At 42.0% G+C, this 13,051-nt stretch overlaps 1 protein-coding gene across 2 annotated transcripts in view; it reads left to right on the top strand.

The window, feature by feature from the left end:
• The window catches only part of PIK3CB (phosphatidylinositol-4,5-bisphosphate 3-kinase catalytic subunit beta), a 256,475-nt gene that overhangs the window by 240,634 nt on the left and 2,790 nt on the right, over positions 1–13,051 (top strand). Inside the window, exons 17-24 of one of the 2 annotated variants that reach the window (XM_069727815.1) lie at positions 3,080–3,179; positions 3,886–4,064; positions 4,448–4,557; positions 5,356–5,434; positions 8,563–8,730; positions 8,939–9,062; positions 11,006–11,151; positions 11,416–11,548. In XM_069727815.1, the coding sequence (XP_069583916.1) occupies positions 3,080–3,179; positions 3,886–4,064; positions 4,448–4,557; positions 5,356–5,434; positions 8,563–8,730; positions 8,939–9,062; positions 11,006–11,151; positions 11,416–11,548 (1,039 nt within the window). The remainder of the gene's footprint in view (positions 1–3,079; positions 3,180–3,885; positions 4,065–4,447; positions 4,558–5,355; positions 5,435–8,562; positions 8,731–8,938; positions 9,063–11,005; positions 11,152–11,415; positions 11,549–13,051) is intronic. The other variant, XR_011312507.1, reaches the window with a different exon arrangement.

Here is a 13,051-nt window from a genome sequence, read left to right as displayed (position 1 = left end):
ACGGGGGCGCAGGATGGGAGCAACACATGACAGAACGGGAGCAGCACATGACAGAACGGGCGCAGGATGGCAGCAGCGCATGACAGAACAGGCGCATGATGGCAGCAGCGCATGACAGAACGGGCGCAGGATGGCAGCAGCGCATGACAGAACGGGCGCAGGATGGCAGCAGCGCATGACAGAACGGGCGCAGGATGGCAGCAGCACATGACAGAACGGGCGCAGGATGGCAGCAGCACATGACAGAACGGGCGCAGGATGGCAGCAGCACATGATGGAAACCATATACCAATATAAATGCTCGCCACCCGGGCGTAGAACGGGTTCAATAGCTAGTATTCTATATTCTGACTGACCTTCAAGTATTCTAATGGCCATGACTAGAAGTATAGATCGCCACGGACAAGGCCTTTGCTGGCCAGTGACATATTTGGCTATTCTCACAATTGGCAATAAGTTGTCCAAAGGCTTACACACTGCCATTACTCTTCTATGTGTATATGTATATCATAGTACTTCTATAAAAGTTATGGTAAGGGCTGGGGTTTTCCGGAGTAAGCAAATTGCATCCGTTTCTGGCATACAAATTCAGGTTCTGTTAAAGTTTGCAATGTGATCTGAGTTACTAGTGCATATATGTTAGGTCATTGTTCGCGCAATTCCCTTACAGTGAAGAACACTGAAATATAGTGAGGGTCATACTATATAGTTGCTATTGTTCCCTAAGAGGGATAAAAGTGTAGCTAATATGGCCACTCTGGACCAGTCCCAAGGATCAGTAGTTTATAGCATAAGAAACCATAAAATGTAACATTTAATATATAAAAGATAAAACTTCAAACACCAATAAACCATATATATGACATAGACATTCAAAGAGTGCTCACGATGAGAACAGTGAAATTAATAAAAATTTGGGGGATCTCGCACGTTTCTCTGGAGATCACCCTCAGAAAACGGCATAGGAGGACGGGGATCAGTGAAATGGTTCAGTCCCAAATATCCCTTGTTGATCCCCAAATACAGGACTCCTACCCTAACAAGGGCAGTACCCAAGTATGGCACTGTAGTAGTAGTGAACCCCAACCATTTCCAACGCGTTTCAACCTTTTTTCATAAACCTCATCAGGGAAAATATAGTAGCGGGGTAAATATATTGTACAAATTGTTAAAGATTCTTTGAGTAGTGCAGTGGCACTGATGACTCAGATAAGGGCATGTCAAAGATGATATTGCCTAGAATGTTCCTGATATTGATCCCTGTGGATTCCGTAGAGGGATCCACCATTGGTTGACTTCATCCTCATTACTACTGGGTGGCCAGAATGTCCCTCCCCAGAGGAACGGCATTATGAACAAATGTGCCAGGGAAGTGGAAAGCCAATACCAAACTTTCTGTTGGGTGTGGCATAATCTGGCACTATAATTTGGAGCCCACTTTAAGGTTTACTATGGTTCCTCCTGTCTTGTAAGTATGCTGATGTTAGACTGTCCCTGTCACTTATGTTAGAAGACTCATAATATTGGAATGTCAGAAATTGTGCTCACAATAAAAGAGATGGGAAATGTAATCCTCTACATATGGATCACTAAACTTCACAGCTCACCTTTTTATAGAAAAGAATGAAAATGTCATCAGGCTCCTTGCTGATTTTTCTGAATAGATTCATCATCTTGTCTTGAAATTTTAAGTTTGATTGTATTACTTTAGACCAGAGCAATAACTTGAAGCTCTTGGGCCCCAAAACAATATCTGCAACTGTCCGTCACTATATGCCTTTTATAATACCTGGAATTCTTTAATTGCCTACCTTTTCTATTTTACCATCTAAATCTGTGGCACTGTCTGAGGTCCTCTTTAATAGTCAATAGAGTATCTGTCTCTTGCTCTCAAAAATTGTTTTAAATATGTTTTAAATGTGGGCAGCACGGTGGCGCAGTGGTTAGCACAGCAGCCTTGCAGCGCTGGGGTCCTAGGTTCTAATCCCACTCAGGACAACATCTGCAAAGAGTTTGTATGTTCTCTCCGTGTTTGCGTGGGTTTCCTCCGGGCACTCCGGTTTCCTCCCACATTCCAAAGACATACTGATAGGGAATCTAGATTGTGAGCCCCATCTGGGACAGTGATGATAATGTGTGCAAAATGTAAAGCGCTGCGGAATATGTTAGCGCTATATAAAAATAAAGATTATTATTTATTATTACCTTGTGAAAATCTTTGAGCTCCCCTGAGTCTGCCACATTTTTCCATTTTATACTGCATCGCTCCATTACAGAAATATTCACATTTGGTGCTTTTGGAGTGCAGCATGTGAAATCTTTGCTTGTAGTTCAACTGGGCATTTCTTCAGAGTCTTCTCTGGGGGGCATGTACTTGGACCCCTCCCAGACTATGCCAATCCCTGCTCAACAGCTGATCTAGCAGTCTCCTAAACAGCCAAGCAGTGATTAGAATTGTCTGGGAGGATGCCCAGTTGGTCTCCAAGTAGAGATTTCACATGCTGAGCTCCAAAAGCAACAAATAGAAATATCTCTGTAATGGAGTAACACAGTGAAAAACTGAAAAAAGCAGCAGAATCAGGAGAGCTCCGAGAATTTTACAAGGTATGTATCTCAGTTTTTTAAGCAATTTAAATGTTATTTTCTCCCTATACCCTCTAAAGGTCATACAGAAGCTATGTATGCGCGTTTTGTAATGTATATCCAAATCTAATGACCGCTAATGCTGCAGATTATCGGAGGAGCCCTCATGTAACCAAAGTGTGCCCGTCACCATATCGTCTCCACTTTATTCCTATGACTTTGATGGATAGACCCTTATGTGTTACAATGAAGCCCACATAATTATTGTATAAGGAATTCAGAAAATGCTTCTGGTGCTTGACTTGGCAAGACATATGTGGCTCTTAGCACACAGGGGAAGGGGGAAGAAATGAAGCTGCATGCATAACCCATGGCAGATAGCATTAGGGAATCTGGATGTTTGCAGTACAGCTCTATGGCTCTGATATTGTTGTAACTGGCATAAGTGCATCCTATGTTATATCTGCTCTCCTCGTTCTGATGTTTCTGGCTATAGGGCTGAGATTCACAACCCTGCGGTGTCGGTGCAGTTTGGTTTGCTGCTGGAAGCTTATTGTCGGGGCAGCGTGGCTCACATGAAGGTGCTGTCCAAACAGGTGAGCAATGATATGCAATATCATCCACATATACGTTATTAATTTCCTCTAATCTTTACAGAAAATGTTCATATATTTATATAGAAATTCATCCTTCTTTAATGCACTCTATGACCATAAAAGATCCAGAAGATCTTCTAATCTGGCACAGTTAAGATGCCAATAAAGGGGTATTCTACCCTATATATGCATGACATATACTCAGTAAGTGCCATACACTCACTGCAACCCGCTCCTTCATTCTACACATGGATGCAGCGTCCTCACCAGATAGGACAACGGCCGTAGTATTGGGAAAAAAAAGGTTCAGGTTTAATAGATATGCCATAAATGTCAAAGGTAAGAATATCCCTTTTAAAGGGGCTTTCCAGTCTAAGATGAACAGTCTGCTAAACTGTGACAGTGTGCGATGCGCTGTGTACTGTCACTATTGCCCTGTATTCCCCATGCGAGGGAGCGCTCACTCAGCCACATGTATGTGATTCGCACACGTGGTCACTTTCCAACTAGTCTCATCCAAATACTCTCAACAGAAGAGCCATATGAGAGCAGCTGGATGCGACTAGTTGGCTTGTGACCATCAGTGTGCAAATCACATACAATCTCACATCTCAGAAGTCACTTTAATCCTCATGCATTTTCCTGTCCTCTATGGTAAGATTTTTCCTTCGGTGACTTCAGTTGGTCATTTTGGTCTTGTTCTTAGGTGGAGGCTCTCAACAAGCTGCGTACATTAAACGGCCTGATTAAGCTCAATGCAATGAAGCAAAGCAAGGGGAAGAACAAGGAAACCATGCACGCCTGCTTGAAGCAAAATGCTTACAGGGAAGCCATCAGTGATGTCCAGTCACCCCTCAACCCCAGCGTCACCCTCTCTGACCTTGTGTAAGTTCCACTTCTTTCTAGGTGGGCTCACAGAAGTGGACCCCCCGAATCAGGAATAAGGGAGTAAATGGGAATTTGATGGTGAGAGAACTCGCCAGTCCTTTGGGGGGGTTTCTATATTTCTCTGTGGTTTAGACCAGTCGTATATACACTGAAGAGTTTCAGATTTTGCATTATTCCCCGAGACTTTTGAAGAGTCGTAGATTGTCACTAGCCTAGGCTATCCTCCACATACATTATATTGGCATAGATTGGGGCCAGAACACTACTCTCTAAATTAGAAATAATTAGTAGAGATCTGTGACCTTGTCCACATTGCATCTTTGTACACAAGGACATTACCCGAATACTTTCTGCTCACATCTCTTCTCTTCTATGGACAGTATAGACAAGTGCAAGTACATGGAATCCAAGATGAAACCTCTGTGGATTGTGTACAGCAATAAAGGCTTTGGAGGAGAGAATACAGGGATCATCTTCAAAAATGGAGATGGTAAGTTAGCGTGCATCATATATATAGATAGATACCCACCGATACATGTGTGTAAGTATGGAAGAAGCCCGCGTCCCATCCTCAGCCTGGAATATACACCTCTGATGTGTCCTATACGTAAGGCAGTGTTCGCCTACACTTAGCCTTTTGGTAAGGATCCCATATTTTTTACATGACGCATTATTTTTAATATCTAAAGCTTGTCTTTTCTAATATACAACATGAATATTTTCAGATTAATCACTGGGGGTCTCTCTGCTAAGAGCACCACCAATCTTGAGAATAGGGGTCCTAGTGTGTGGGGCGCAGTTCTGCACATGCTTGACCATTGCTCCATTCACTTCTATGGCACTGAAGGAGATGGCCGTTCCATCAGTCCTGTACAAGTGGCTAGAACAGTGGTCGAGCAGGCACATAGGCGAATTTAAGACCCCTGTTCTCGTGATTGATGGGAATCTGAGCAGCAGTCCTCCAGCCATCATCCATTCATCACTTATCCCATTGATAGATGTATTTAGGGGATAAGCTCTTGAAGCTGCTGTAGAGACCCTTACAGACCAGGTGCCATCAGGGTGAACGCCTTTTAGCCTACACATCTACAATCCAACATTCTCGGTCATATGTACAACAAGGGATTTTACATTCCTGGGGTAATGTCTGTTCTGTGGGAGTGATTGACAGCTGCTTTATTTTCTGTTTTTCTTTATTCCCAGTAGAAAGTAAATTGTCATTTTTGTCTGCGGTCATCCCAGTGACTAGTAGTGTATTTAGAGATCCCCTCTACATGTCTCTGCACAGATTTACGCCAGGATATGCTCGCCCTCCAGCTCCTCCGCCTGATGGACATGCTGTGGAAGGAGTCGGGGCTGGATCTCCGGTAAGCTGCTTCCACACAGAGCTGATATTGGTATCACACAACTGTCCTAGCCCAGAAGGGTCGCCATGATGTTCTCACCTTGTCATGTTTAGCTTTGGGCACAGTCGGTCCTGTATAGGGATCATATATATTAGCAGTTGTCCCTGTACCCGGACAATGGGATCCCACTCATGCGACAGTACAGATGTAATGTCCGGCACACGGCAGTGTCCTAATCTCTAATAACCTGACAGGTGAGACGCGTCTTCTCTTTCTTCCCCCACATGTAGGACTTGTCCTCCCGCTGACTCCTGTCAGAGCTGCTCTTGACAAGGATGTTTTTATACTCCCCTCCTGCTGCTTCTCTTGGGAGCTCGGCTGTCAGCGCTCGGCCTCTGGACGGGAAGTTACTGGCCTTGTGCCCACAACTTCCACACTATGGGTTTGACAAGTGACTGTGAAATAAGGCCAAGTGACCCAGTGACCCTGGCAGCACTTAGCACCGAGCTGTCTCCTCCGCCGAGCCCCGTGTGATGCCAGCTGCACTGACTCCTATGTACCCGGACAATGTTCCCAGCGTATAAATAGCCATATGGTCACCTGTGTAGAGCAGGGTGTAGGGAGCTAGATGAAATCCTTGGCTTTATTCACTTATTACAGTTTCACTTTTTTAGACAAGGAATAGATTCTCCAGGGTTCAGGAGTCGGCAACCTGCAACAATCTCGCTCTTGTGCAACTAGCATGTCCTGAGAGTTGTAGTGCACAGGTTACTGACCTTTTCTGTATGGCCTTTGTGTAATGTATACATTGAGCGTAAGTCTTGATAGTATTCTATGATACAATGGATATAAAAAGTTCTCCACACCCCTATTAAAATGCCAGATTTTTGCCATGAAAAAAAATCATACCAAGAATAAGCTTTTCATACTTTTTTCCATCTTTGTTATCAACCGTAATCTATACAGATCCATTGAGAAACAAACTGAAAGCATTGAAATAATCTTGAGAGTGAACATAAAAATTAAAACAAAACTAAAATAATATGGTAGTATAAGTGTGAACCCCCCCTTATAACTGGGGATGTGGTTGTGTTCAGAATTAGCTAATCATATTGACACGCACCTTACGTAGTGGTCAGTACACAGCTACCTTCATTTACAGATATTCTGATTAACCCCATGTAAGGTACAGCTGTTCTAGTAGGATTTTCCTGACATTTTTTTAGTAATGTTACAGGGTATATACACTAGATTCCTTGATAGGGCGTTGATCCAGGGAACTAGTCTGATTGCCGTACGTGGAGTCGGGAAGGAATTTTTTCCCCAATGTGGAGCTTACTCTTTGCCACATGAGTTTTTTTTTGCCTTCCTCTGGATCAACATGTTAGGGCATGTTAGGTTAGGCTATGGGTTGAACTAGATGGACTTAAAGTCTTTCTTCAACCTTAATAACTATGTTACTATGTTAGTTGCAGCAAAATCCAAGGTCCGTAAACAGCTTACAACACAGCAAAGGAACCTCATTGTTGAAATTTATCAGTCAGGGGAAGGGTACAAAAATGTTTCCAAGGCACTAAATATACTGTGGAACACTGCGAAGATAAAATTGGCACAAAAGTGATATTACCTAGAACTGGACATCTCTCAAAAATTGATAAGACCAGAAGAAAATTTGTCCAAGATTCTGCCAAGAGGCATTTAACAGCATAATGTGAGCTGCAAGTACTGGCAAGTACTAGTTGTGTGCTGCATATAACAACAATCCCCACTGTTAATGTCTGGCCTTTTGGGTACGGTGGAAAGAGGAAGCCTTTTCTTGCAAAGCCTTTTGCCAAAACATACATCAACAACCAACATCAGGGTACAAAGTACCCGGAAACACACCACTCAAAAGAGTATAAAATCTAAACATTTTTATTAAGGATTAAATGTAAAAAAGACATGAACCAGACAGTAAATGGGACACGTAAGAGGATTCAAAAGGGGCTAAAAACAAGTAGATCAATACTGCCAAAGGCATGCAGGAAAACGTCTTATGGTCTGATGAGACCAAGGTGGAACTAGTTGGCCGTAATTTCAAAAGATATGTTTAGTGTAAAGCCAATACTGCGCATCACCAAAAGAACAACCTACCCACAGTGAAGCATGGTGGAGGCAGCATTGTTATTTGTGGCTGTATTTTGACATCGCAAACTGGGGCTTTAGTGAAGATGGAGGGAATTTTGAATAATTTCAAATATCAGTCAGTTCTGCAACAAAACCTTTAGGCTAAAAAGGTGAAGAGAACTTTCATCTTTAAGATCAACAACAACCATTACCATACCTCAATATCAACAAAATAATGAATTTGTCAGAAGAAGATCAAGATTTTGGAATGGACCAGCCAGAGCCCAGACCTTAATCCAGTTGAAAGTCTGTGAGTGACCTGAAGAGGGCGTTGTACTCAGGAGATGTCCCCGCAATCTGACAGAATTGGGGTGGCCAAAGAGTGCCAATTCTAGATGTGCAATGATAGAATCCTACCCAAAAAGATTGACTTCTGTCATAAATTCACCATAACATCAATTTAAGGGTGTGCATATTGCTGCAACTACATTATTGTGGTTCTTTATTTTGATTTTCCACCTGAAAAGATTTCAGTTTATTATTCAATTGAATTTTTCAGATAATGGATGACGTTAAAGGTGGAAAAAGTTCTGAAATGATTCTTCATTGGGGGTTTTTTTACATGACAAATATCTGCATATTAACTCGAGTGTGTAGACTTTTTATATCCATCTGCACTGTATACTGGATGTAGAAGCATCTGTTGCTCATAGGGTTCCAGTGTGTAAAAAAAAAAAAAATCACAAAGCTGTCACAGTTCCGCACTTTTTTTTTAAAGATTGATTGACATGTAATAGGCAGAAGAAGGCCCAAAGTACATTCTTTTGATCTCTATTTAAATAATAAAGCGCTATAAAAGCACGTAGCCTTATATTGTGGGTTTTCCCTGCATACAATAATATTATAAGTGAGACAGCGCCATCTGCTGGTGGCATATAGAATAGCTGACATTACAGAAGCTGCAGCACTTCCGTCTCTGATCTGCAGGTTCATTCGGAGAATCCCGGCAGTATTATTGTGGGGCTAATACTCTTGTGTTTCAGGATAATACCTTACGGATGCCTGGCTACAGGAGATCGATGTGGCCTGATAGAAGTGGTATCGGCAGCAGAGACCATCGCCGATATCCAGCTCGACTGCAGCAACTTGGCGGCAGCGGCTGCCTTCAACAAAGATGCTCTGCTAAACTGGATCAAGGAGTACAATGCAGGGTAATTCTCACTTTTTGCTTTCTTCCTCTAATTATTTTCTGTGTTTTACCTTCAGATCAATTTCTACCACTTCAGGTCTTAGTATGTACATCCAGGGTCGGCGTTAGGGGCAGGCAGACTAGGCATTTGCCTAGGGCCCCCACTTTGTCTAAAACCGGCCCTGTGTTCAGCTTGTTCCTCATTACACTGTTCCTTCCCTTCTGTATAGAGATCATCTGGAGCAAGCTATTGAGGAGTTCACCCTGTCCTGCGCTGGCTACTGTGTAGCTACTTATGTCCTCGGCATCGGGGACAGGCACAATGACAACATTATGGTCAGAAAAACAGGACAGGTAAGAAACTGAAGTCTCGGCTAGTTGTAATGAATTCAGGTGACGTGACTAATGAAAAGTACGTGTGAGCGAGTATTTCTGGGCCATGATGAAACACTTGTATGTTATGATGATGCACAGTACAAGGGAGCATGCACACAGCCACGTCATAGTACATCAACACTTGTAGTCATAGGAAAGGTCAGTGATGTCATAGTATGAAAGTAGTGTGCACGGTGATGTCACAGAGCTGGATAGTATAGATGATGTCACAGATAATGTTTAACCCCTTCACGGCCTTGCGATTTTCCGTTTTTTTTTGCGTTTTCGTTTCTTCCTCCCCTTCTTCCCAGAGCCATAACCTTCTTTTATTTTCCAGTCAATATGGCTGCATGACGGCTTGATTTTTGCGGGACGAGTTGTCCTTTTCAAGAACTCCATTTACTTTACCATATAGTGTACTGAGTGTACTGGAAAAGGGTACAAAAATTCCAAGTGTGGTGAAATTGTAAAAAAAAAAGTGCAATTCCATAATTGTTTTTTTTAACCATGTTCTTTAAATGCTTAAACTGAGTTGCCATTATGATTCTCCAGGTCATTGCGAGTTTGTAGACCCCAAACATGTCTAGGTTCTCTTTTATTTAAGTGGCGAAAAAAAAAATCCCAAATTTGTAAGAAAAAAAAAAAGTGCCATTTTCCGAAACCTGTAGCGTCTCCATTTTCCGGGAACTGAAGCTGGATGACGGTTTATTTTTTGCTCGCCAACCTGGTGTTTTTATTGATACCATTTTTGGGGTAGATACAATGTTTTCATCGCCCGTTACTGCATTTTAATTTAATGTTGCGGCTGCAAAAAAAAAGTAATTCTGGTGTTTTGATTTTTTTTTTATTAGACCGTTTACTGATCGGATTAATTGTTTTTATAGTTTGATATGAGACATTTGTGAGCACAGTGATACCAAATATGTGTATGTTTTTATTATTGTTTTATTTTGAAGAGGGGTGATTTAAACTTTTATACTTTTAAAAAAAAAAATTAAACATTTTTTAAAACCTTTTTTTTCTGCTTTTTACTTTCTTCAAAAGTCTTTTTGGGAGACTTGAAGTTGCGATCATGCGATCTCTTGTGCTACACATAAAAATCACCATCTTCTATGGGAAATCTGCAGTGACCGGTATGCTGGTCTCCAGAAGACCCCCAGCTGCCTTGCCAACCCATCGGCGCCCCCGCAGTCATGTGATGGGAGGGCCTTATGATTCACTTCCAGCGCACTCGAGTTAAGTGCTGCTGTCAGTCAGCTGTCAGTCAGCTGTCAGTGGCATTTAACATGTTAAGAGCCACAATGATTTTGGTAAAAAACAAGACATACCGTAGATTGATGTGACCCTACCGGGAGGCAGCTTGCTGCACAAGAACCCTTCTCCCATTACTCTGTTGTTCCATTAAGGCACAGTGTCCGTGTAGAGAAGGAGGAGGGCCTGGATTACAAGTCCATTCGTCATGTATGCCTCCTACTGCAACGGTGACAGCGGGCCGACTAATCAGAACAGGCATTAAGGAAGTCGGCAGGTTGGAGGAGTCTCGTAAAGCTCTGGTCCAGCGGCCACAGACTACCAACATGGCAATATTTTGCTCAGCTTTAGTTATATGTACTAGATTTTGGAGATGGACCGTTGATCCAGAAAACTAGTCTAATTGCCGTATGTGGAGTCGGGAATGAATTATTCCCCTAATACGGAGCAATTTATATTTGTCTCCTGGGGTTTTTCCGTCCTCTGGATCATCATGTTATGGAATAGGTTGAACTCGATGAACTTGTGTCTTAAAACTGTGTAATTCTGAAAGTTCTCTTAATACGGAGTTTTACTTTACCCTTGTTGTACCTGTGGGGTATTGGTGGGTCTGTCTGTCTGTCCACCTTCAAGAAGAATTCTGTATAGCCTTGTATCTTGTTACCTTTCAGCTGTTCCACATTGATTTTGGTCACATTCTGGGAAACTTCAAGTCCAAGTTTAAAATTAAGAGGGAGCGCGGACCCTTTATTCTTACTTATGACTTCATTCATGTCATCCAACAAGGGAAACCAGGGAACACAGAAAAATTTGGCAGGTAATTTGCCCCCTTGTTTTTATATGGTACTTCATAACACTTCAGTAACACTAGTGCTGCTTCATTGGTAAAAATGACAAATTGTGAATTTTCATTCTGATGCCTTGTTTGGTCCACGGACATCTTTGCAAGACCATGCTATGGTGTGAGCACCATAGAAAAGTAAGCAATGTGTGAGACCGGGTCAAACGTCACAAACCGGCTATTGCTTCTGTTCTGCAGATCCTGAGGAGGCTTTTTCAGTTTTTGGTTGCTTCCATGCAGGTTTCGGCAGTGCTGTGAGGATGCGTACTTGATCCTTCGTAGGAATGGAAACCTCATCATCACCCTCTTTGCACTCATGCTGACAGCTGGCCTCCCAGAACTTAGCTCCGTAAAAGATATTCAATACGTCAAGGTAACGTGACCAGAGGTCTAATCCATGGATCAGACTTATCAGCCTTCTTCTGTAATGGTGGACACTAATGACATGTATGGAGTAGATACCAGGCAACCTACCTGATTAAACAGCTGGTCCTCACATTCATGTGGGGGCATTGGGGACAATTTTATTTTTATATAAATGCCTATATTTTGTGTTTTAAAATATTTCTTACAATTTCATCAAAAGTGTTAGCCCTTTGGTTTTTTTACAGGCTCTTTGTTCCCCTGCTCATTGCTAGCTCCACAATGAGTTAACTGAAAATCGGTCCATGAGCTTGTTCTGATGGGAAATTCATGACCATTTTATGTTTTTTTTTCGGAGTCGTCATCTGATTTATGACCTCATCAAAGTTCAGCTCAACTTCTTTGTGGTCTGTGGTCGTAAATCAGTTCAGAGGAGTTAAGAAAAGGAGACACTAGATTTACAAACTCTCCATGACATCGACTCATTGATCGATTCTAAGATTCCTTCTACAGTTGTCACCAAAGGTTTTGATACTCAAAGACATTTTGGTTTTCACAAAGTTTGCTGCTTCATTGTTTGTCGATCTTTAATTTAGTTGGATGTTTCTTTGGTTACTGAACTGTTAGTATTTCATGAGTTTTTATACTTTGACCAATACATCAAGTTTGTGTAAAGACCCAATATTTACAGTGTTATCCCTATTTATCAAGACTTCTGCTCTTTGTCCTGACAGCTGGATAGCAGCTCCTAGGCCAAACCCTGACTGATGACCATATATTCTTGCCTAATCAGAGTTGTTTTTATTTGTCCTCCCGATTTTTGAGGATTGACCACAGGTTCTCAATGGGATTGAGATCTGGGAAGTTTAATTGTTTAACGAGCCACTTAGTTATCACTTTTGCCTTGTGACATGGTCTCCATTATGCTGGTAAGAACATTGCTCATCACCAGATTGCTCCTAGATCGTTGGGAGAAGTTGCTCTTGGAAGATATTTAGATCTTATTCTTTATTCAAGGTAGCGTTCTTGAGCAAAATTGTGTGAGCCACCTCCATGCATGACAAGCACCATCCACACATGAATGACCTCAGAATTCATTACTGTTGGCAAGACACACGACTCATGTTAGAGATCATCTTTACTTCTCCGGACACTCATTCTTCCATATGTCCCAAACCGTCTGAAGGAGACTTCATCAAAGTAACTTTAACCCAGTCCTCTGCAGTCCAATTTTTGTACTTCCTGAAAAAAACGGGTGGCCAACTAAAAACACAGAAATTGTGATAAACTCGAAGCAGTGATTAGACAAGAATGTGCTGTCATCAGTCAGGATCTGGCCCAGAAGTTGGTGTCCAGCTGCCGTGGCAAATGGCAGCAGTCCTGAAAAATAAGGGTCAACACTGTAAATACGTAGTCTTTCCATAACCTGGATGCATTTGTGAATAGTGTAAAATCTTATGAAATGCTGATAATTGTACTACTACAGTGACCATACAAACATCCAACTAAAAAA

Source organism: Ranitomeya imitator, chromosome 5 (assembly GCF_032444005.1).
Source record: "Ranitomeya imitator isolate aRanImi1 chromosome 5, aRanImi1.pri, whole genome shotgun sequence".
NCBI lineage: Eukaryota > Metazoa > Chordata > Amphibia > Anura > Dendrobatidae > Ranitomeya > Ranitomeya imitator.
Note: the sequence above shows the minus strand (reverse complement) of the source record. Positions and strands in the feature narration are given on the sequence as shown.